General features: G+C 40.6%; 1 protein-coding gene across 2 annotated transcripts in view; it reads right to left on the reverse strand.

Moving 5' to 3' along the window:
• STAU2 (staufen double-stranded RNA binding protein 2) overlaps positions 1-25,290 on the reverse strand; it is a 171,090-nt gene that overhangs the window by 59,834 nt on the left and 85,966 nt on the right. The window contains exon 13 of one of the 2 annotated variants that reach the window (XM_066563919.1): positions 1,650-1,763. The exons of the other annotated variant lie outside the window; for it this stretch is intronic. Within the exon in view, the coding sequence (XP_066420016.1) occupies positions 1,650-1,763 (114 nt within the window). The remainder of the gene's footprint in view (positions 1-1,649; positions 1,764-25,290) is intronic. 2 annotated transcript variants of the gene reach the window in all.

Below are 25,290 nucleotides of genomic sequence, written 5' to 3' on the forward strand. Positions count from 1 at the left end.
ACGTAACTAAAACCAATTATGAACAGTTTTTAAACTTCAAATTGAAACAAGATGAGGAAATTCCAGCTACATAATGGCCCAAGTAAATTTAATTCTACCTATTTGTGAACGTGCTATGATACAATCTTTACCTGTGATTTTACAGAATTTTTCTTTTTCTTCTCAGAAGAATATCCCGTTTGGAGCACGGAATGGGTACATTTGGGATGAAACTAAAGCTGCGCATAATCTGGAATTTCCTAATTCCTGGGTGCTTGACTTTGCAGGCTCAATACAACATTTTCATTTAGAGGTCTTAAATATATAATTATTCAGATGGCTTAAATGTGCTTTTTGCTTACAGAGTCTTTTTTCTGTTTACATATCATACTCTAGCCTAAATAAATGCTAAGACAAAGGCCAAGCTGGCTGGTAGCCCAGAATGTAGTTGTTACCAAACTGACAGGGACCACCTTAAATTCATTGAAATGTCTAAATATCGTACTTGTGTTATAGCAATATTTTAAAAGCCTATCCTTACTGAAAGAAAAATGGAGCAGCTTTAGAGCAGCATAAACAAGTTGCTGGATGAAATGAGAATTGAATGTCAAAGCATGGTCTGACTTACCACAGCTCTCCATTACTGTAAAATACCAAACACTTAAGGGCAGGAAGTATCCTCATGTTACCATGTAAATAACTAATGGGCTTAGTTTATGTTAACAACTAACTTAGGAACTTTCAATAAAAAACCCACCAAACAAAAACATGGCTAAGGGTGTCCAAAACTTTTCCCCCAAAGTAACTAATTCTGCTAATTCTTAAGGCAGCTTTCCTTTTTTTTTCTTAGAGAATCTTGCATGGAGTCTGATAAAATGTACAGCAAATGCAAACGCAGTACCATTTAAAGATAATCTGCAAAGGCAAGTAAACATGGTAATTTTTCTAATCTACTGAAGATATGAAAGGTGCAAGATTTGGTTTAATGTTTTCTTCTGCTTGTTTCCTTTTTGCTTTTAATACTTTCAGAGTATCAAAGTCTTGTCTTGCTTTTATAGGTATGAGTGTTGGAGGACAAGACAAGAAGAATGGAAGTCCCCCTCAGTTCCCTCTGAAGCAACAGGGTGATAAATGATTAACATTGAGCCTTTTTTTTTTCTTCAGGCTTTTTGCCAGAAGCTTGAATTAAATATTTTAGCAACAGCCAAACAAAATGGAAGTTTTACACAGTCTGATTAAAAATGCCTTTCCCCTCTCAAATGCCAGTTTCTTGTGACAGATGATGGCTAGAGATGACAGCTTCATCTCTCTGCTTTTCCAACTACTCATAATCGTCTAACATAAACAGGATAGACAAGACCTGATACACACATAAAAGCAAATAAAACCTTTGCAGAAACCTTACATCTGACTTTAAAACCAAAGCAAGCTCTTCAGGCTTTCCTAATATTTCTTAAAAATATGTTAAAGGCAATATAGTTTTGTCTCCTTTTCATTTCACTCTTTGGATCAATCAGGATTTTAGTAGGACAAGAGAGGCAAATCCCTGTGACAAGAACATGCCATATGAAAAGCACAAGATGTGTCGAAATTTTAAATTTACTAACACTGACAGTCTGACCTTACCAGATATTAATAAAATTACAAGAGTGGGGGTGAAGGTATGATACCTGGTCATGGCTGGCTTCAATGGAGCTCCCGATACCTTGGAAAGTCATCTGCACAGGAGACAGTGTCAAACAGGTCAAACACTCTTTGCCATTTTGTCTATCACTGTAGTGTACCTATAACAGAATAACATACGTAATCTGCTAAACACCAGGTTTGTACAAGGGAGTCATGCTAAAATACTGTCCCTTTTCAACAAGCTTGTAAGAAGAATTCCAGACATTTACATTGAATTCATCTTTAATATCAAAAAAGGAGTGTGTAAAATAGTCTAGATAGCCACATGTTGGACTGGGGCCCAATTTTCCATGATATGCCTGTTGCATAATTTTTGAAGTGCTGAATTCTTCAGATTCTGACATCTTTCAGACTGAATTCAAGGTGTTATATCTATATAAGAATCTAGCTTCAAGTTAAAATTTCCAACCTACATGCCATTCTTAGAGCATATTGTAGCTTAGTTATAAAACACCCAAGTAAATCATTACAACCTCGAAAAACTTGCCAATAATAGTTTAATTTTTTCTATTTTAATTTAATTTCTAGAAAAATCCACTAACACTTTTGACATTACTATTATGATACATATTTCAATTAAATCAAAACGACGGATAAAATGGAGAAATCACTTTCTTCTTGAGGTGTCTAGACTATCCTTTTCTAAATGTAACTCATTCCCCGTGGGCATCAAGATGTGTATGTTGAACCTGAACTTGCATGAAATACAGAGAAAGATAGTGCTTCTACTTGAATTATTCTCTTTGTCTTCAGGTTCCCTTCAGATGGTTTTTAAATCCCCTAAAGAAAGGATGGATTTTAACATGGTGAAACAAAATGAAATTAAATGTTGCTAGCGTTTCATTATTAAGAACAGGTTGCCACTCATGCTGAACTGTTGAAATATTACAGTTCTCTGCATAGCTCCTGACTTCTGGACAGGCTGATCAAGCACTTTGTTCTACAGGAGAGGTGGAATTTAGTTTATGGTGGTAATTTACATTGACTATGTGACCCCTGTCAGAATTGGAAAGAGAGATCAGCTCTGCTGGAGACAGACCTTTTATGTTAGTATCTCTTTACAGCTGTATGGCTCTCAGGCAAAAGGTACGTGGTAAAGTCTCATCCTGACTTCTAGGCTACAAAATAGATCTTGCTATTTCTGAAGACAACTGGGAACTACATTAGGTTTATTCCTGTGGAAACAGTTTAGTGACAATATGAAAATTGTAAACCGTGTATTAAATCTATTGTGCCTAACTCTTCTCTGACACAGGTGTATATTTGGAATACTTCAACTGAAGTAAAACCAGTGCAAAACTGGTTGAGTAAGAGGAAAACCAAGTTGGTGCTATGTTTCAGAATTACTTTACTGACAACACACCAAAACAGTTTTGCTGTGGCCAAAAGTAAGATACAGAATGTGACAGTCTTGTACTGTGTATAGAAATACTGATTTCATTCAGCCCTTCTTAAAGCTTTCTGGATTATTCCTGTCTCTCTTCCTCTCAACCCCCACATTATGTGCCTACTAAATTGCTTGTGGCTCTCTGCCAGAAAAGCCATACTACTTACTTAGAAACCACAAGAGGCCCCTTCACATATACAATGGTTTAACTTTGATTAATTGAAAGAGGTATAAAGGTATGAAATTTGGCTGACAAATATAAGCTGAAGTCCTTTAAATGTCAGGGACTACTGTTATGACAAAGGCTTATCAAGCTTCCACAATTAGTTGCAAAGTAGATTTTCTGCTGAGTTTGTGTTGTGGGAATGCAATGTGAGAAATGGGGCAGCAAAGATCAAGAACATGGTCCTGTGCTGCAAACAGAACATCACAAAAGGGGCAAAATCTGGTGACCGAGAAAAGCACATATCTAGAAATGGGGAAATGGCCCTTTCTGAACTGTGCAGCATGTTTGTTAGTTAAGTTTTTGTCAGAATAATATGAGTATAAAATTCACTAGTGTCCACTGGAATAAAGAATGACTAACAAACTGAAAGAACAGGAGATAGTCAGAGGAAAAAACTATTAGTATTTCATGACACTACTATCTGCAATAGCAGGTTTGACTCATATCCGCTTTAGAATCCCACACTGAAATGGCAATAAATTCAGAATTTTGGTATCTCTATAGGCTTAACTTTCCCAGGGGGATTTCATTATGCATTTTTGGCCTCATCTCAATGTATCAAGGCCATTATTTTGGAATTTCTCAGACAACAGTTTTCTAATTATCTCTTGCTCTGTTGAAGCTCTTCAGCCAAACCAAAACACTTTCTATATTAATGATATGAATAGTGATATAAAACACAAAAGACTGGACTTTAAATAGGAACAAATAAGACTTTGTCCTTCCATCAAATCTCTCTAGTCTACAGATTAGTGCAGTCAGAAGAAACATTCAGACTTCTACATTTGGCATGTGTATGTGCAATTTCCCAGTAATCCTGTTTTGTTGTTTATCAGTCCAGTTGCTACATTCTCAAACTACATTATTCCTTTCCCCTCCAAGTTTGCTCTACAAGCCAAAATTTGGGGCTTTTTTATTTACCTATTAGAGCAGAATGTCCAAATAAGGCACTCAGAAAGAAATAACAGTAGTCAAATAATTATCAAATAGCTCAAATTGCAGCAAACACTTCTTGGGTTTTGGCCAGCAGCATGGTGCAAATATTTCAGTTTCTATGTCCATGCTATTATTACTAAGTGTGGGAAGAATCTGAACATCTATAACACTCTTTCAAGAATATCATATCCTTTAAGGCAGAGCACAGCAAATACCTGAGTCAGTATCTGTGATCAAGGAGTGATGACTGAAGGCTGGCCAAATGCTCTGATGGTGATTATGAAGCCATTATTGAGATTAATGACAACAAAAATAATGTTTCTAAGTTCCTCTGTGCCTTAAAGAGTCAGGAGTGCTTAACTACAGCCCATCTCACCAGGCCTCTGTTAGGCAGGCAAGGACACTTCATGGACAGCCTTTAAATGACTCATCCAAGCTGGACTGGACTGACTGGCAGAGCTGGGACTCTAAGCCATCATAAAGGCCTCTGGCCTAACCACAATTGGTCATTTTCTCTTTCCATATGTGATGGAGGTAAAAACAAAAGAGTTATGAAAATAATTACTCTCTGTGTCCAGGACCTAATTTCCCGGCTTCACTTTTTATAATTAAGGGACACTCACAGATTAGCTCAGTGCATTTAAGGATTAAACAGCAATGAAATTTCACTCATTAAAATTCAGAATGTTTTATTTAGATAACACATAAGCAGACATCTTATGGAAAAGAATTAGAATCTGGTTAGAAACAATGGCCAGAATATAGATATCTCTAGCAAGAATTGTGCAAGTTTCTGAGTAAAATGCAAGACTCCAGCCTCAGACTATTATGAGTGATTTACATGAAATTCTCCTCCAAGGTTTGTCCACACAGCACAAAGCGGTGTCAGCACAACAAGATCCTGGCAATAATTCTAAATGAGACTGCTCATTTACTGGGAAAAGCACACAGCAATGCCAGCTTTTCTCCTAGGTAACTACATACACCTGAGATAAATCATGTATGGCCAGCTCAAGAATCCCAAACACAGCACTCCATGGCACAAAACCTCAGTGCATAAAACACAAAGGGCATCCCGGACACCAAAATACAGAAATAAATTCTAGAAGTATATTTTTTCACAATGCCACAGATTTACTCACATATGTATGTTTTCTTGTTCCAGATCCACATGACACGCAAATGTATATTCATTTTACAGATTGCTTCAGTAAGGAACAAGCAGCATGGTATGAGTATGTATGGATGGGTACCATTCATTGGAGTGTGTATATAGAAATTTATGTGAAGGTCTGAAACAACTTGACAACTTATGCTGAAATTTGGCCCTTGTTTTCAGTATTTTAAATTATTGAAGAGATGCAAACATTCTGATGGGCATTTATAGCTACATGTAAAGGAAGATATAAGATTAACGTTTACAGTGTTACAAATGAATGGGGAATGGCATAGCCAGAATTCTTAATTTTATATATTATTTTATACAGGAGAAAGTAAACTACACTGCATAAAACTGTATAGGAAATTACATTTTAGAGTACTTCTATCATAATGCTGCTTCACAAGCAGGAAATTTCCCATTTCTCTCATATTATATAAAGATGTCTCTTTAATCTACCTTTACTATAATGTAATACTCCTCCCTACTTGCAAGTGTTCTCATGGAAACTGCAAAAATATTTCAGGATTTATCTTGCAATAAGCTGCTTTAAAAACTGGATCAATATGCAATTTCAGATAATGGCCATAGTTAAACTGTAGAAATGATTCTGCAAATACAATGTTCCTAACTTCAAGAACAGCACAGTCTGCTGGCCTTCAGCATGCGTCTCTGAATTTGAACATCTATCCTTTTGCATGGACAAGGGCTGTGGTTTACTGAATCACAGCTGAGGAGGGTGAGAGACCTGCTGTACTACTACTTAATCATTAAGCTTGACTATAATATCCCAAACTACTTTTAGAAATGAGTTAACTTACAAGAGTCTGAGGGGAACAAAAATAAAGGATACCCTTTTCACACACTACTGCTTAGATGTTCACAGTTTGAAAGACAACTTCTGTCAGGACAAACATTTTCTTTCTTGAACATTTAATAGTTAAAAAAAAATACAAATTACCAAAAGAAAGAAGTCATCTGTGACACTGGAGTTCAAGTTTCCAAACTGAAAACTACTCTGAGTCAAAGCATCAGCAGGAGTCTTAGAATGCTAGACAGAAATAAACTAGGTAATAAAATGCCATTATGTTCAGCAATGCACAAATCTTCTGGATTGACAAGCCTGGACTATTTTGTTAGAACAAAGGATGGTATTCCTTTAAATCTACCCCTTAAAGGGAGAGCACCCAATTTAGTCTTGAGTTTACAGAATAGTTTCCAAGATTTTACATAGGCTTGGATTTACAGCAACAAGAAAACCAGAATAGGCTCAGAAATTAGTTGTTAAAATAGTAATTCTGATTTGGACCAGAGTCTCATGAAACAGTTTACTTCCTTTGGCATCCTGGTGAAAAGCTTTCTTTTTCATATGGGTTTTTTATCTTCCACTTTATGTTGCTCATCTACAGTTAGTCATGTCAACTATCAAAGAAAAAATGAAACAAACCTGTTTGAGCTCCAAGTCTCTTTCATGCTTATTTATTGCTGAAGAAATACTTCGGGCACAGAAATAAATTTAATATACTTGCTCATTTCAACCATTTTATCAAAGCCAATTTTAGGAGCTCTCACTGTATTGTATTGTAATACTTAAAAGCATGATTCCTTGTATTATGTATTATCCATAGAGGTTTCCTAACAAATATTAGATCAGTTCCTTCAGACACAGAGCAGTATGAGAGAGATTCCAAATACTTTTCATTCTTAATACCTGTTTAAAAATTCCTTTTTTCTTTTTATTTTTTGTAGTAAAAACAAAACCAAAAATGGGGGGGGGGGGGGAATCCCATCATCTATACAAATCTTTTTTAAAAAGTTGAATAATAGACAAAAAAAACCAAGTCCAAGTTGGAAAAAAAATTATCCCAGATGAAATAATAAGACATACACAAAAAAAATTTGTTTAAAAAATCAGAAAAAAAGCATTGAATCAAACTGTTTCCTGCAATGCTGGAGTTCCTTGATGTAGTGCTCTTACTAAATATAGTATTTTACTAATCTCAGCAGGGTGCTGGCTAACTGCATGCCCGTCAGATGTTTTTAACGGCCACCCCCTGTGGAACAAATCTAAGGAGAGCATGAAAAACACCCACATTTAAAAAAGCCCCCTTGCTAGATCATTAAGGAAAGATAAAGGCCTGTACATTGGGATGTGATATATAACACAATCACTGTGCCAAGAAAACACATGTTTGATTAGCGCGCCTCAGGTTCATTAATCGCCGTGTCTGCCTCACAGCAGTGGGTACAGTTTCCTCCGTAGCTACTGCACCAAAGGGTAAAGACACTTGGTAGCTTAAAGACTGACAGTTCAGCAGTAAATCTTGAGCTATTCCAACATGCCTCTCTCACACAGTTTGAATAGCAGCTGTATCATAGCCTTAAATCTTCATTAAAATACAGTCCTAGGGTTTAGACGACGAAATAAACCATTACTGCACCATAAATAGGCAACAACAAGCAGACTAAAGGCATTGTCAGAGGTTACTGAGGCAGTATTTCACCCTCCTGGCTACAGTAAGGCAGACACTTGACATCTACAAAAACCAGCAAAGTACAAATAAGAGGAGAAAAAAATTATTTGATAAGGTTTCCAAAGACAATATATAAAATATCTGCTAAATGCAAAGCAATTCTGAGCTGAAGAAGCTTGGAGAGGGGTTTTTTTCCTGTTATTCCTCTGAATTCAGAGCTCCTGTTTCAGTGATTCATGGGAACTGGAAGGTCGAGCCATATATTATGCTCAGTCAAGCAAGGGAGACCCAGCTCTGTCCCACCTCTGGATGTGATGTTCGGCTTCACAAAAGAGAAAATCAGCTACCATCATAGCATAGAGGATAACCAGTGCAGTAAGGTGCTCACTGCTCACCTTCCATCTGTTAAATCTTAACCCAGGCATGTTTTATACAGACAGTGTCCCTTTGCAGCACATGCAAAGTGAGCAACTATGTTTACAATGGCTGGCACTGAGAGGTGCAAAAAGACATGTTTGTCTGATAGGAAAGCTGAAATCAGGAGATGGAACTTTCTATTTAAAAAAAATAAATCACGCTTTCATTGAAAACTACCTGGCTATCCTGTTCACTTCCTCTATTCTGTAAATAAGATACATATTTTTTTGTCAATATAGGAGAGAGTAGCTTAACTACACTGAGTTTAAACAATTAATACAACCCTCCCCCCAAATAAACAATAAAAATGTGATAAAAATTAATAAATTAACTATTCAGAAATTAACACAATGCAGAGCCCTACAAAATAATGTAAACTATAGCTGACATGGTTTTTGCAGAAACAACTTGTCTGCCATACATCTAACAGGTAAATATTGTGTTTCCAGAGGGAGGAGCTTTAATTAATTTTATAATTCACGTTAAAGGAAACATGAAAAAACTGGCATCAAAGGGCCTAAAAATTAGGAGGGAAGTGAGAAGGTGTGTTTTGCTAATAACATACCCTGAGGATGAACATGGTATGGAGCATTAGTGGAGGAGCCTATGTCTTGGGTACAACCTGAACAACTGATGACATGAAAGAGCAACTTGGTTACTTTGGAAAGACAAAGTTGCTTGAGTTTGAAATAACTTTCTAGCAACAGCATGAATGGAAATAAGTTCTCAGGAACACTCTTTTTAAGGACTAAGGTTGTCACTGAAGTGAAGAGTGAAGCAAACATTAATGATTCTCTGTTTACAAACCACGTGTGAAAGCCCCAAATGCTGCGTTAATGAAGGGAGAACAGGATCACTGTGAAACTGTGAATAGAAAATCAGCTGCCTGAATTGGCTAAGAAATCTGAGGCTGGTACAGACCCTGATGTTGTGCACTAACCTAGAAATAGGGCAATATGCATAAAGAACCACCCTTCTTTGATTAAAACAAGAAACAACAATTTCACTTCCAAAAATTACCCTGCTCCATTGTGCTTTCAGTTTTGAATGAGACTGAAGGAGAAGATATCCAAATAAACCCTCTCTTAAAGCCTCAGCTTCAGTCACAGAGAGGGGAATAAACTCTAACTTGTCTCCTTTCTCCTTCTTCACCTTTTCTTATTGCCTCTCTTTTTAAGGGTTTTTTTATTGAGAGCTGAATTCCCTTACTATAATTAAAACTAAACCCTAGTCTGCTACGAATTCACCACTGCACCTTCACATTTTTGCCAACTGAAACTTCCAGTCTTTCAAAGTTTGGGCTCTATTCCAAGCCAAGGTCTGTAGCTAAGTTATCAAGTCACATTAGGATTTACTGAGAAAGATTTTGGCAGAGAATGCAGTCCGGTGTGTTCAGTGCTGGCTGCAGTATTTTGAGAGATCCTGATAGCTTTTAAACTTTCTCATACATAAATCCCCTAAATTCTAAAATTGGCTATCAAAATATAACTCACATTTTTTCCACAGACCAAGTTACATGCAGGGATATGTGGGAGGATTTCAAACTCTTATTTGCAAGATGCCAAGCAGACAAGCTAAAATGTTACCAAGGTGACATCCACACCACACCTGAGGACCCACACACTACCAGCAGCCAGTTATTCTCTGTTTACCTTCTTTCCTTTCAGAAACTGAAACAAAAAACAAACCTGGCTGTTTCTGGAGACAAGAAGGCCAGTGCTTGAATAAAGGGCTTGAAATAGGGAGAAAGGTAATGATGGCCAGAATAGAAGAAAGCTAGTTTAGATAGAAGTCTGGCCCAGCTAGTTGGATAGCTTGTGCTAGATTTGCATTTGTTTTCCTAATTCTGCATACTCATGAGTCAATTTGGAAACACTCTTGCTGCAGCAAATACTACCTCCTGCAGTATGCTTTGTGAACAAATAGGCTACATTTCCATTTTGCATAGCTTTCCTTATGGCAACTCATATGAAAATGATTTTTATGTTTCTTTTTAAACAGAATGCTGCCACCATTCTGACTTCCTTTCAGGTCAAAAATAGGATAATATGAACTAGATGGTCTGTAGTCCACAGAATCATATCTGAAATAAATGAAAACTATAAAACCACTTCTTGTAGATCTACCTTGGGTCACTGCCATCAGCTGTGGTTCTGCCTACCTTCCCTCAGAAGTTGGGTGATTAAGAAAACCTATAAACCAGAATGCAATGAAGTCCAGGTGCTTTGATTTTTACATGAGGCTCTCTCTGAAGATCAATTCTTGCTATCATCTTGTTCTGGTTTATCTCTCCCTCTATTTCACATTCTCAACATATTTTCTTTCCTTTGGCTAGTCATGTATAAATCAAGGTTTGGAGACCTAGAAGTCCTTTCCTACATAACACAGCCATTTGATGTCAAGTTGATTTTCAGTAGCAGGACACCTGCAAGTCTCTGAGAGCCAAGTAAAAATTCTCAATTATCAGGCAGCCTGGAGTTGTGCAAATCAGAAATGTCCCTAAAATTGTAAATAAAATCCTGCCTGACTTGCAGTCATTCTTGGAGAAAACTTTTTCCCCTTTAAATAAAACAAAAAATAGTAGTTGTCTTGAAAAATGAGTAAGTTTTGCAGGAAATAATTCAATAAAAGGGTGTAAGTTCTCTTCCAAGCACAATGACTGTAAGTTCACATGGATAAAAGGAGCTTTCCTATTTCCTGACTTCTTCCCAGTGGCACACAGTGGCAAAGATGTTACTGAAGCATAAAAAGCTGTATGCAGTTTTGACTGGGATTGAGCTTCTTTGCTTCACATCAGTTTGCTTAGTGCTGTGTTTTGGCTTTGTGACCAAAGTGTGGGTAACACACCAATACCTATTGCTGAGCTCTGCTCACCCAAGGGCTTTTCTGCTTCTCACACCACCCCACCAGCAAGAAGGCTGGGGATGGGTAAGAAGCCAGGAGGGGACACAGCCAGGACCCCAGCTGAGCAAAGGGATATCCCACACCATATGGCATCACACTCAGCACACAAAGCCAGGGGAACAGGGTGGGGGTGTTGGGAGTGATGGTGTTTGTCTTCACAAGTCACTGTTACATGTGGTGGAGCCCTGCCCTCCTGGGGATGACTGAATACCTGTCTGCCCAGGGGAAGTGATGAATGAATGATTTGTTTTGCTTTTACTTGCATGTGTGGCTTTTGCTTTCCTTATTAAACAGTCTATATCTCAACCCTTGAGTTTTAGCACTTTTACCCTTCTGGTTGTTCTCCCACGTCCCACTGAAGGGGAGTAAGAGCAGCTGCATGGAGCTGATCTGCCCATGGGGGTATAGCTGTACAATCCCTTGTGGCCAGTGTGGGGCATGAGGAGTTAGAGATAACAACTGATTCAATCAGAGCACGCTATACCAAATTTATATCTGTTTAGCTACTAGTTGTCAGGCTCCTGTGCTTGCCATGGGGCTTGCTTGCCTGGATGTAGATTAGTAACTAGTGCTCACTAGTGACTGCTTTTTGCTTCTATTGTTTCATTTTCTTCTTATCATCCTATTCTGTTCTGCCTGGGAAGATACTGATAACAGGAATGGGCTGGCAGACAGCCAGGGCACTGGTCCCATTCCTGAGCTGGACAGGCTGGAACTCAACTTCAGAGGACTGTGACTGTGGCTAAAATCATGATGGTACAACCAAAAACACACATGGCCATGGAGAGGTCTATACTAGAGCAGGTACTCCCCTGAAGGGAGAGTGGCCTATGGATACTGTCATTCTGGAGCAGTCACATCCCCAAAGGATGGTGGTGTCTGTAGACAAGTCCACACTGCCTATGTGGACTGTGGGCCTGTGTGTAATCTCAAACTGGAGGAGGGACAAGGGGAGGAGTTCATTGCAATGCTGAATCCTATGGTCTGGTCTAAAGGGATGAGGCCTGAAGATTGTAGTGGAAACACCTTTAAATTGTTGTAATCCAGGATCTGAGCTGCATGTCATGGGAATTACTATAGCAGGAACCCCTCGTTGCTAGCCAGGCAAGGAGCAAAGGGAGGAGTTTGCTGCAAACCCTATTATGTTTTGCTGTTAAACCTTATAATCTGGCCCAAAGGAACCAGCAGTGGAGACTGTCACAGGAATACCTTTAGACTTTTGTAACCCAGGATGTGAGTAGCATGCTATGGAAATTAGCACAGCAGGAACCATCTGAACCAATGGAGAACAAGCCTCACAAGATGTGAAAGTACAGCAGCGACCCAACCTGAGCTGTCTTTGGTGAACAGTAACTCCATGGATCACACCACCTCTCCTGTCCTGAGTGAACTGATTGAATACAGATTGAATAACAGATTGAATACACATGGACTAAATGGACTCAATGGACACTTTGTGGACTTTTAAAGGGGTGATCCCGACTAAGGTAACAATTTCCATGTATATATTCCAGGATGGGTAAGAGGAGGTGGTTAATGAGGGAGAATCTATTGGATAATGTGGGACCTGAGTACAGTGTCAATAGTATGGAATAAAGGGTGGATTGCACGGGTTTTTTTCTGGGATGGAGCTAATTTGCTTCATAAAAGCATGTACAGTGCTAAGTTTTGGATTTGTGACCAAAACACTGTTGATAACATACTGGTAGTTCAGCTGTTGCTGAGCAGGGTTTGCACAGCACCAAGGCCATCTCTGCTCCTCACCCCTACCCATCAGTGAGCAGTCTGGGGGTGCACAAGGAGCAGGGAGGGGATACAGCCAGGACAGCTGACCCCAACTGACCAAAGGGACATCCCAGTGATATCCTGCTCAGTGATAAAAACTGGGGACAGGAGGAGGGGGACATTCAGCATTATGGCCCTTGTGTTCCCAAGTCACCATCACATGTGATGGAGCCCTGCTTTCAGGAGGTGCCTGAACATCTGCCTGCCCACAGGAAGTGGTGAATGAATTCCTTGTTTTGCTTTGCTTGCACACATAGCTTTTGTCTTCATCTCAACTCCTGAGTTTTATCACTCATGCCCTTCTGATTCTTTCCCTTATCCCACCAGGGGGGAGAGAGTGAGCAGCTGTGTGCGGCTTAAGCTGCCCACCAGAGTTAACCCACAACAAAAGCCTATAGTAATTGGAACATCAGGCAATAGTTTGGTAATTGGTGAAAGTGCAAACTTCCCATTAGAAAAAATCCCCACAGCTTTCAGAAGACACAGAAACTGAGATAATGAGGGCTTTGTCAACCATTTCTAAAGGTGTTTATACTCCCTGAGGGTAAGACACAAACATTGCTGTTGAGATTATTGTACTGGCCATTACAAGTGGCACAGTACAAGCACACAGGAGATAATACCCTTCTGCCAAAAGCCAGGCTTTAATACTTCTGGTGAAGACAGAGCACAACATCATTTTACAAAAACTGATCTGACCAATGAGCAGGAACAGTGATAGTACACCTGACTAAGATCTCAGGCACCAGGACAGGAAACAGAAGCCCAACTCCACTGCTTGCTTTACAGAAGCAGGTATTGATAATATATGGCAGCAAAGTCACTCTCAAGCTACTTGAAGGGAGTTAAAATAAGTTGTCATTATATTTTTAATATAAGTTCAATAATTCCCACTACCCTCTGAATGTTAACACAAAGGCAAATCAGCTGATCACAGTTCCCTCTGGGACTGACTGTACACTGCTATTTTAGAATAATTTCACTAATATTTGCAGTCTGGTCAATCCTGCTGGGAAAGAAGTCCCCAGTGGTTCTGGGGGTGTGGGGAGGGAAGGGGTTAGATGTACGGTTACATACATAGAATTATAGGGGGTCTTGACTTCAAATGTGGGCAAATAAATACTGTCTTTAACAGTCTTATTTCAAAAGTATTCTTCTCTAACACAATCATGCAAACATTTTCACTTTTTAATATCTTATTTTTTCCCAATTTTTGGAGATAGGATCTTCAAAGAACCATTTATCTGAAAACATTTTATGGACATAGCTTTTAAATCTGTTTTACATTAATGATGCCAAGAAGCCTGATGCTGTAATTTCAAATGCTTAATTATTATTTGGGTTTTCTACTTTGAACAAGTGATGGGACTTTTGTATTCTTCAGCACTAGCCCATTTTTTGGGATTCCAGTCCCAAGCTGAAAGTGGCCACAAACTGTGTCCACTGCCAACACATTCAAGGACAGAACGGTATCATCTGGATTTACATTCTTGTTTTTAGCACTTGCTGCACTTTCTCTCTTTGGCTTTATCTGGAGATTTGCTAAAACATACCTTTTGATTCATTCATTTGCAGGGAGCTTTGAAAATACACTCTCTCTGGCAGCTAACACAATAACTACAACTATCTTCATTATAAAAGATTCAGTGCACAGAACCCTTCCCTTCCCATCAAACCAATAAACAGCCCAAGTTTGCAAAACAGTATGTAGGGTGCCCCAACTAGTGAAGTGGAGGTAAGGTACCTAATCTGCACAGGTGTATATGTAAATCCCAAACAGCTTCTACCTTTTCAGATTATTTTACAGCTTTAAATGACTTCCTATTAGCAAGCATAGGGCCTGTGTCAATTTTGAAAATGGTATTTAGGTCCTTTTTAAAAATCTGACCTGCTCAGACAAATCATCAATTATGTACAGATCAGACCAAAACTACAGGTCTTTCCTTGAAATCCACTAAGGGTAGAATTTCCCTGAAATTCTCCTCACATGCATACCTCAGTAGTGAGATCCAAGCACTCCTACACTGATTTCCAAATCCAACCTCCACAAAGGGTTTTGTTTTGTTTAAGGCCACTGTAGGAAAATGTTTGAGCTCAGTGTCAACCCTAATACAAGTGTAGAAGTTTAATTTCAGTCTAGTCCTGCCAACAATTCAAACCCATGCACTGGAATGTATGAGCCACAAGTAAACCTGACTCTAGAGCATCCAGCAGGACCTCTCCTGTGCGTGCAACCCTTCAGAAATGTGTGCCATTGGGGAAAGGAGAAACATTTAGAAATGCCACACAATAAAACACTGAAGTATCCATGTATAAAATGGAACAGTTAACGAGTAAACAAATGTGGAGGGGAAAAGAAAATTGTGTAGCCATTGCAATCAAAGGAGAAAATCACACAGAAACTATATCCTGTGTGAGGTTTTGTTATGGAGCCACTACGGAGGAAAAGTTAAGACCTCCAAGCCCTGCCAATGTAGCAAGCCAAATATGTCTACAGCCACGTACTGGGACTGATTGTGGGCACTCAACCCTGGCATTTTACATTTTTTATGATCTTTGCTTTGTGGAAATTCACAGTGGAATTTCCTACTGGACTACCTGCAACTTGTGTTTCGCTTCAGTAAAAACTGGAGGCTCAAGTTATACATGTGCAAACAGCTTCTCTAAATGTTTCCATTTAAACAAATTCTCTGAATAATTTACGGCACTTAAATGGTCAGCAGAAATAACTGTAACTTTCCTAGTCTGGTTACAGAACAATGGCCAAAATACCACATAGTCACTTAAAAATAACAATTTTACCAAAGCTGAATTTTCCTTTAAACCATTTCCAGGCAAAGTCTGCAAAACAATTAACTGGGTAGATGGCATTCATAAGTACGAAGCAAGCACTAAAATGCTTTATTCAGAGTTTGTAAAGGCTTGCTTGAAGAATTTGTGTTTAATTATCACAGGTAATTTGAAGCCTGACCTTTGAAAGTATCCAAGCTAAACACCTGTTCTTCAGTAACACTGAGCTGCTGCTTATCAATTACAAATGTCTTTAGAATAATAAATCATAAAGAATGAAAATGCAATTTTTTACTACTTAACTATACATTGGTTCCAATAACTTAATATTAAGGGCTTACAATAGAACATAGCTGAGATCATATACAAACAGTTTAGAAGAACTTAAGTTAAATAAATGTGTTTTAAAGACATATCCCCTGCAGCTAAAGCAGCTGAAGAAAACCATTCAAATAAGCAAATAACATTGTTTACATTTACAAATGAAACATCATATGAGTATTTATTGATTTTTTTAAAAAATTCAAAAAATACATTGTAACAGAACAGAATGTATACGCTCTTCAATGAAAGACAAAAACTATGGTTATCATCTGGACCAGAATACAAATACATGCTAACAATTTAAAAATCATTTTGGGTCATTCAGGAAACATGAAACAAGCTAGCTGTTTGGAAATGCAGTAGTCTTCTCCTTTAGTAAATATGCCTGAGAAAGTTAACCTGTAAAGACATCGGCTTTTAAACTCTAAAACACAAAGAGCTTTCTAGGCTGAAATGGTGAAGAGACCTGTGATATGCACCTGACAGGCCACTGAGCCATTTCCCACAGAGATTCTGTTCACTGCTCCACCTCAGCTCAGCCATCCAGCAGTGGCAGAGTTTCACATCAATACCAGGCTTATTGAAGTGAGGTGTTAAAAAGCATGCTAAGATGATGTAAAACCAGCAGTTACATACACAGTGGATAGATGTTAATAATCAAGATTCCGTACCAAATTCCTTGCTTTGTATTAGGGCCAAGCAAAAAGTAGTAGTCTGGTTCAAGGATGAAAAGGACTATATTTTTTGGCTCAAGGTAAGACCCTTTAAAAACAGTTTCTACAAAAGCATCTAGAATCAAAGCATGAGAAAAAAAAACCCAGGACAAACACAACTAATCATTTTACAGTAACCACATACTTTAGGCAAGGAGGACCCAAAACAGTAACATAAATTGTGCATCGGTTCTATGAAAATAAACCATTACTAGGAGACACAAGCAATCTGACAAGATGTGAAAGTGAGCAGTGAAAACTTCATGGATTGAATTTCTTTTCATCAGAATTAATCTTTTTCTACTGCAGGCAGGTAATAAATGGAACTCAGGAAAACTGAATTCCTATTAGCAGCTTAACTCTACTACAGTGAAGCTGAGGCTATTACTGTTTCTTTCATTAAGAGACATTCAAATGAATGAAGCAAAAATGACATTTCAAAAATGAAGACCAAAAGAAAGCTGAATGTACATTTTAGACAAAAACAGTGTTAGGTCAAATTCACAACTGGTGATATCTGATGTAAGAAAAAGTAATTTTACTATGCTGCGTATACCAACAAAACATCTGACACTATTTCTTGAATTCTAGCAGCTTTTTTAAAGTCACTCAACAACTGCATACCTTGTAAATTACATGGGACAAAAAAGTTCATTATCAGGCATGCAAAAGGAACCTCCCATTTTTAGAATTCAGTTACATGATCAAATTACATATGCTAAAGCATACAAAACCAACTCTTCAAATGAAGCAAATTCACAATTCTGAAAAGGGAAAAAACTCCAGACAAAACAAAAACTCAAAACAAAAACCTGTGACAGGAAAAAGTATATTTCTACATATATCTCTGAACAGTTCAACACTGTAAAATGAGCCACTATCCATACACATGTGTAATTCTGCATGTAATGGGATAGGGAAGAGGCTTCCTCTTCCTAACTTCCACACCACAGAAATGACTGGATGTACTACAGAGGTTGCCACTGTCCTATGAAATATAGGGTACTTGGCATTGCTGGATACAGTGTTCAAGGACTCAGGCACTGACCCAGCATGTTTCATCTTACATTCTCTAGTATTGACTATGATGGCAAAAACATTCTGCATTGCTCTGACACCAGCTTGGCTTCTAGGCTGTACCTTCTGAACAAAACACCATTCCCAGGTGTCCTGGTTCCAGCCAGGAAAGGGTTAACTTTTACAGTAGCCAGGAGGAGGCATGACTAGGACCTGGAGGTTATTCTCTAACACCTCACATCACTGCTGCAGGGAGGGAGTCTCTTCAGGGGAGAAAGGGGACCCTTCTGGTCAAGTAGTGCGGCAGAGGGAGTGGCTGGGTATTGTCCATTGGTGGGGGGGTTCTGTGTGATTCTTGTACTCTCTGTCACCAATATTGGTCAAATTCTTATCTCATGGCTGTTTCCAATAAGTTGTTCTTATCTCAACCTGTGATCTTTGACTTTTGTGCTTCCAATTTTCCTCTCCCTCCAGTTTAAGGGGTGGGAGGAGGGGGAGGGAGGAGCAAGCGAGTGGCATGTGGTTTGGAGAGTCTCAGTGGGAGCACTAAATTGGGGAGTACCATTCCTAAATCACTACAGCCTTACTGGGCACCCAGTGTGTGGCATCAAGGGTTGAGGTAACAACAGATCTGTCCAGAACAGCTTGGAAACAAATTCAATCTAAGCATTTGTTGCATTAACTCCAGAGCCACTGGTCACAATGCTGCTTGGTCTGTTCATGTGGTTGTGGTACCTAATCCTTCATTCACATATTCCCCTATATTCCCCTATGTGGTCCTTGTGATGTTCTTTTTCAGAGCAGGGAGAAGGATTGGAGTTGCTTTTTTGCTGTATTATGGGATATCAGTCTATGACTGATCAAGGGCAACGAGCATAATTTTGAAAGTGTATTCAGTGCTGCTCTCCTACCTTTACTTAGGCACTGTCTTTGGGAGTCAATTAATAATCACACTCAGTCTGTAGGGGAACAGGGGAAGATTATTTTCCCCAGTCTTTCATCTACTTCTCCTCCTTCAGCTGTTACAACAGCTTTTGAGAATTTTGAATTTCCCTTGGATGTTGAGGAAAGCATGTTCTTGTGGCTAAGATTCACTGTCTCAGTCCACACCATGTCTAGAGTCAAGAAACAGATTTCTAGGAAGTTCATTCAGAGATCTGCCCCAAGGATGGATAGTCATGAGTGGCATGAAATGTGGCAAAAAATGAAGCAGTTTTTTTTTTAAATCTTCTGCTCCAGGGGTTTGGAAGTTCATCCCCGAACAACTACAGGATCTTGCTAAAGTGACAGAATATTTGCAAGGAGCATGCTGTAGCAACTCAAGAAAGGGGCAACTTATTGTAGTGTGCTGGGCCTGGCTACTCTTTACTGGACACAGTTCAATACTAGACAGCACCCTCAGGGGAAAGAGGAAGAAAACAGACCTACAGGCACTGTGGCCTGATTTGCAGTTGAACCCAAGGAATCACCTGTGCCAGTAGTAGTTGCCCCAATAAAGGAGAAGAAATTCAAATCAGCTCAGTTAGTGAAGGATAAAGAGGAAGTAGAGCCCTCACAACGGAGGAAGAGGCAGGGCCAGAGATAATCACCTGATCCCTATTCCCAGCTGTATTGAGTTTGCATGGCCTAGGTTTTGGGGGGGGCTGGGAGAGAGGGGCTACAAGGGTGGCTTCTGTCAGAAGTTGCCAGAAGTTCTCTCCATGTCCAGCAGAGCCAATCCCTGGCAGTTCCGAAAATTGATGTGCCTCTGGCCAAGGCTGGGCCAATTAGAAATGGTGGTAATACCTCAGAGAAAACATACTTAAGAAGAAAGATAAATAAAAAACTGTTGTGCAGTTGAAATTGTGGCTGGAAAAGGATGGAGTGAGAACATGTAAGAAAAGCTCTGCAGACAGCAAGGGCAGTGCAGAATGAGGAGCAGGAGGAGCTCCAGGCACCAGAGCTGGGATTCCTCTGCCCATGATGGCCATGGTGAAGCAGCTGTGCCCCTGCAGCCCATGGAGATCCACAGGGATGCAGGGATTTGCCTGCAGCCTGAGGAGGAGCCCCACCCTGGAGCAGGTGGGTGCCTGAGAGGAGGCTGTGACTCCATGGGAGACCTGTGGAGGGAGGGGCCCTGTTCCTATACTGGAGCAGCCTGGCCTTGAAGGACTGCACCCCATGGAACAGTCACCCATGCTGCAGCAGCTTGGGCATGGACTGTTCCCCATGGGATGGAGTCACACTGCAGCAGTTTGGGGAGGACTGCAGCTCATGAGATAGACTCATGTTGGGGAAGTTCATGAAGAAGAGTCTCCTGTGGGAGGGACCCCACAGCGCAGCAGGGGAACAACTCCTCTCTCTGGGCAGTGGGAGAAGCCACAGGTGATGAACTGACCAAACCCCCTTTCCCCTGTCCCTTTGCTGTCAGTGGGAAAGGAAGGAGGGGTGAGGGTATGAGAGATGAGGTAATATTTTGCTGAAGCCAAAAGGTTGTTAAGTGAAAGTTGTTGGTTCTGTGTGGTGTTGTTTGTGGTTTGGATTTGTTCTGGTTGGTTTGTTGGGTGTTGCTGTGAGCTGGGAGAGGGGCAGAGTTGAAGACCCGACTAAAAGAAAGTAGGATGAGAGGGGAAGAGACAGAAAAGTAGGCAGTCAGGAGATAACGTCAATCCCCGAGTACCCTGCCAATGGGAAGAGGGTCAGGGACCACCCCCTAGATGGGAAAAGGTATATTTTGTAACCATTCTGTTGGAGGGTGTGTGTGCTCAGCTCTAGGGGAGAGAGGTACACACTTGGCTCAGTTAAATCAGTATGTTCTTAATATGTTAAGAATATGTTAAATTAGTTAAATCATTACTAATAAACAGTTTTCTTTTAGTTTGACAAAAGTTTGTCCCCATTTAATTGTATCTACAAGTTAGTTCATTTCTAACAGGGGGAAGGTGTTTTCAAGGTTCTTATTGTATTTTTCATTATCCTGCTCTGATTTTGTTAGTAATAAATTCAATGCATATCTCTAAATTGATAAGCATTGGGGAGTACCTGTTTTGCCCATGATGGTATTTGATGAATGATCTCTCCAATCCTTACTTCAACTCATGGATCCTTCATTATATTTTCTCTCCCCCTTCCAGCTGCAGAGGAGAGAGTGGCTCTGGTGGGTGCTTGGCATCTGACCACTACACCAGGTGAGCAAAAATACATCAGCCACCAGCCAGGCAAGCCCCTGGTGACCTGGCTGCTCCTCTGCTGGGACATTGTGTCCCACAGTATGAAACTAGGTTGTAATAAAGCCAAGCAACTGGAATCCCTGTCACAGGATGCAGGTATTGACAAAGAGATTGGGAAGAGGACAGAAACTCTCAGCTTCTGGAAGTGACTCCTGTCAAGCAGAGGGAAGGGCGTTCTCTCAAGGATGATCTAACAGTGTGTCCAAGCAGGTGGAATGCCATTGAGAAAAGTACCTGAGAGCATTAGCTGTGCTAGAGGTACTTTAAAGAGCAGCTCTCTGTAGCTCCAGATGAGGTCCAGTGTACACACAGTCCATGTGGTGGAAGTTTGTGCAGAGCACGCCATCATCATACGCCATTGACGTTAATGGCAATGAAAGGAGAACAAACAGTGCTTCAGGTGACTACCTGACTCTGGAAATATGAAGATCATGTTTTTACCTCCCTGCCAACCTGCACCTCAGCTGTGCAAGACTGTCCAAGATGGCAGACAGATCTGAAAGACCTGAACAAGCTAGAGAGGACATGGCCATGGTCCCATGGCCCGCCAGTATGGACCAGAGTCCTTTCTATTGGTAGCAAGGGCCCCCTGCTTGAGAGAGAGGGTGCACACCACAAGGTAGCCTGTGGTTTTACTTGCATGACCATAGAAAGGACATGAGGAAGTGGAATGGAAAACCCACCCGTGCCCTAGCAGCATGGGTACATGATGTGAGAGGAAGAACCACCACCACAGAAAATCCTTCAAGGATAAATGCTACTCCAGTTTCCAGCAGACAAATACTCAGACAGAACAAGAGGGCTGATGTTGCTTGAATCCACTTGAAGTACCCTCAGTTCAAATTTGTGAGCAACAAATACCATGACCAGAACTGGAAGGGTCCTGACTCCAGCAAGGTGGAGGAAAGGGGCAATCAGATCTCTTGGATTGTGTGGATCTGATGGCTTGGCACACCAGACCCACAGGAGTTTAAGGCTTTACTTGACACCAGTGCACCATGTACTCTCATGCTACCAAGATAAGTAGGGGCAGAATCTGTTTCGGGGGTGACAGGAGATCCCAAGAGCTGCCTGTACTGGAAGATGTACTGAACCTGACTGGGTATTGTGAGAGACTGGAGGAGATTGCTTGCTTAAAATATTTTGGAGGTGCATGTGGGCAAAGGGGCAGGTTGGGCCTTGCCCTGGTGGGGCAGTGCCCTGCTCCACAAACCTCATCCTCTAAAGCCTGCATCCCAGCCCCATAGTGACTGCCAATTACAGGCACACTGGAGGCAATGCTCCTCATCCCATCTCTGAAGCCCTAACCCAGCTCCTGAGTGGCTGCCAGACCAGAAGTCTCACCTGGAGGAAAGGCCCAGGAGAGCCAAAGGGTACTTAAGCCAGGACACCAGGCAAGCACATATCTTGACCCTACCTTCCCTTGGATTTTATATCAGCTGGAAGACCACTGGAAGCAAGAAGTGGTAGCTGTATTCATTCTTTTCTGCATATTTTCTCTCTTTCTCTTTCCTCTCCTTCTTATAATGCCTTCTTCTCAAAGTTTGAGTAACTTAAACTTGGATTAGTTGGAGTTTGCTAAGTTGATCAGGCTTGGAGTTTGCTAAGTTAAGGCTTGGCAAAATGTTTTATGTTGATTGAATGTTGCTCTAAACTTTTGCTTAAGTTCTCTGATTTTCTGAAATTTGTCCGTAAAGTTTTTGTTGTTTTCATCTCTTGAGAACACCGTGTTGGTATTTCTCCTTTGCATCTAATTCAGGGTACATAAAAAAACCTGCAAGCCCTTTTAAAAGACTTGTCAAGTGAGTTCTGGGGTCTTGCAGGAATGAATGGAAAAACCACCCCATTGTCATGGGCCAGAGGCCTTGTGCATCCTTGGCATAGACTGCCTCAGGAGTGGGTATTTCAAGGACCCAAACTGACATTCAGTACACCTGGAACCAGCTGCCCAGGGGTGGAAGCACATTCCCACCATTTGCCATGGAATGATCCAGACTGCACTGGAAGAGAGTGAGGCTTCATAACACTTGCAATATATTGATGACATCATTGTGTGGGGCAACCAAGCAGAGGAAGTTTTTGAGAAAGAGAAGATAATCCAAATCCTCTTGAAGGCTGGTTTTGCCTTAAAGCAAACTAAGGTCAAGGGACCTGCCAGGAAATCCAGGCTTTAGGAATAAAATGGTAAGATGGATGTCATCAGATTCTAATGGCCATGGTCAACAAAATAGCATCTATGTCCCCACCAACCATCAAGAAGCAAATACAGGTTTTCCTAGGAGCTGTGGGCTTTTGGAGAATGCATATTCCAGAGCTCGATCAGATTGAAAGCCCTCTATATCTTATGATGCAGAAGATGAATTATTTTAAGAAGGGTCCTGAAAAACAAGCTTTTGAACAAAATAAGGAAGAGATTGTTAATGCAATAGCTCTTGGGTCAGACAGGACAGGACAAGACGTGAAAACTGTGCTCTCTATACTGCAGGAAGGGAGAATGATCCTTCCTGGAGTCTCTGCCAAAAAGTACCAGGGGACACTGGAGGATGACTCCTGGGATTCTGGAGTTGTGGATACAAAGGATCCAAGGCCTGCTACACAACTGAAAAAGGGATACTGGCCTTCCAAAAAGGGGTTCAAGCTGTTAGAGAAGTGACTGGCACTGAAGCACAGCTTCTTCTGGCCCCCTGACTGCCAGTGCTGGGCTGTGTGTTTCAAGAGCAAGTCTCTTCCACATGTCATGCCATTAATGCTACATAGAGTGAACTGTGCTAATCATACAGTCAGCTTGAATAGGAAACCCCAAAAGCTCAGGGATCTTGGAAATCATCATGAACTATCTCCAGGGATTTAGATTTTTGGGTGAGAACAGTCTGTGCTGTTGAATTGTGTAACATTGGTTGCTGAATGACACTGTATGCTGTAACTGTGATGGACAAGGAGTATGGACTGCTCCAGATGCACCAGTAGTGAACTCGTGATGCAGCCTGCAACCAGCCAACAGCACATCAGCCTTCCTGACCTGGAAGACATCTATGATGTTTCGCCCTGTTCTTCTAAGTTCTTCTAAGCCTTCTGATGTTTACATTTTTGTAATGGAATTTCTCACACACTTTTCATGTAAATAATGATTGTTTTGTATTCCTTTCTGGAGGAGAAGAAATTTGATGGACTGTTGGGTTGACCAGTGTGGCTGGAGAGGTGGCATTTTCATCCTCCAATCCATGATCACTTTTGAAAGTCTATAAATATTGGAGTTTGAAAATAAACTTCCTTCTTTTTACCTTGGACATTTCAGCTTGTGCGTGTCATTCATTCTGTGTCCTATTGCGACATCAATGGATAGAACCCACAGCCATGGACTAAGCGAACTCAGCAGACATCTTGGAGGAACAGCCATTGACTAGGGAAATGATACCTCTGCTTGCATATACATATATGTAACTGGAATGTGTAGGATCTGGGCATGCACGATGGTATAGAACAAGGGGTGGATAATGTCCTGGTTCTGGCCAGGACAGGGTTAATTTTTGCAAGTGCCGGGAGGGGCCATGGCTAGGACCTGGACGTTATTCTATACCACCTCATGTCATTGCCATGTCTGGGGAAGGGAGTCTCTTCCAGGTGAGTAAGCATGGCAGAGGGCGTGGTCAGGTATTAGCTGTTCTCAGGGGGTTTCCATGGGAATTGTTCATTTCTTCTGTCATTTGCATTGTTGCTGTTACTGTTCTTTTCCTTATCCCATTGCTGTTTCTAGTAAATTGTTCGTATCACAAACCAAGACATTTACCTTTTTTGTTTCCAATTCTCCTCTCCAGCCCACCACAAGGAGAGATGGGAGTGGGAAGGGGAGAGTGAGTGAGTGGCAGTGATTTGGAGAGAGTCAGTGGGACACTAAATTGGATAGAACCATTCCTAAACTGAAACATCAGGTTACATTTAAGAAGTGAAGGGTGGGAAGCAAAGAAACTACTTGAATGACCTGGCCTAGAAGACAAATGCCAAGGTAAGGTGATGCATCAGTAGCTTCTGGATCAGAGTCGAAGGGAGAAACCAAGAGGTGAAGACTCTCAAAGAAGTGCAAGTTAAAAGCATAATTTAAGCCTGTAATTATTTAAGGAGAAGAGACATAAGAGAGAAAGATGGCCTGCAGTAAGATAAATGTAAGGTGGAAATCTGTATCTCCTGGACCCAGAAACTGCCTCAGACACCAGCTAATTTTACAAGATAAGTTACATGCATGCCCTCATTCAAGAGGGCAAGAGTGAAACCTTGATGGCAACGCTA

The sequence above is a fragment of the Molothrus aeneus genome, chromosome 1 (assembly GCF_037042795.1).
Source record: "Molothrus aeneus isolate 106 chromosome 1, BPBGC_Maene_1.0, whole genome shotgun sequence".
In the NCBI taxonomy this organism is placed as follows: domain Eukaryota; kingdom Metazoa; phylum Chordata; class Aves; order Passeriformes; family Icteridae; genus Molothrus; species Molothrus aeneus.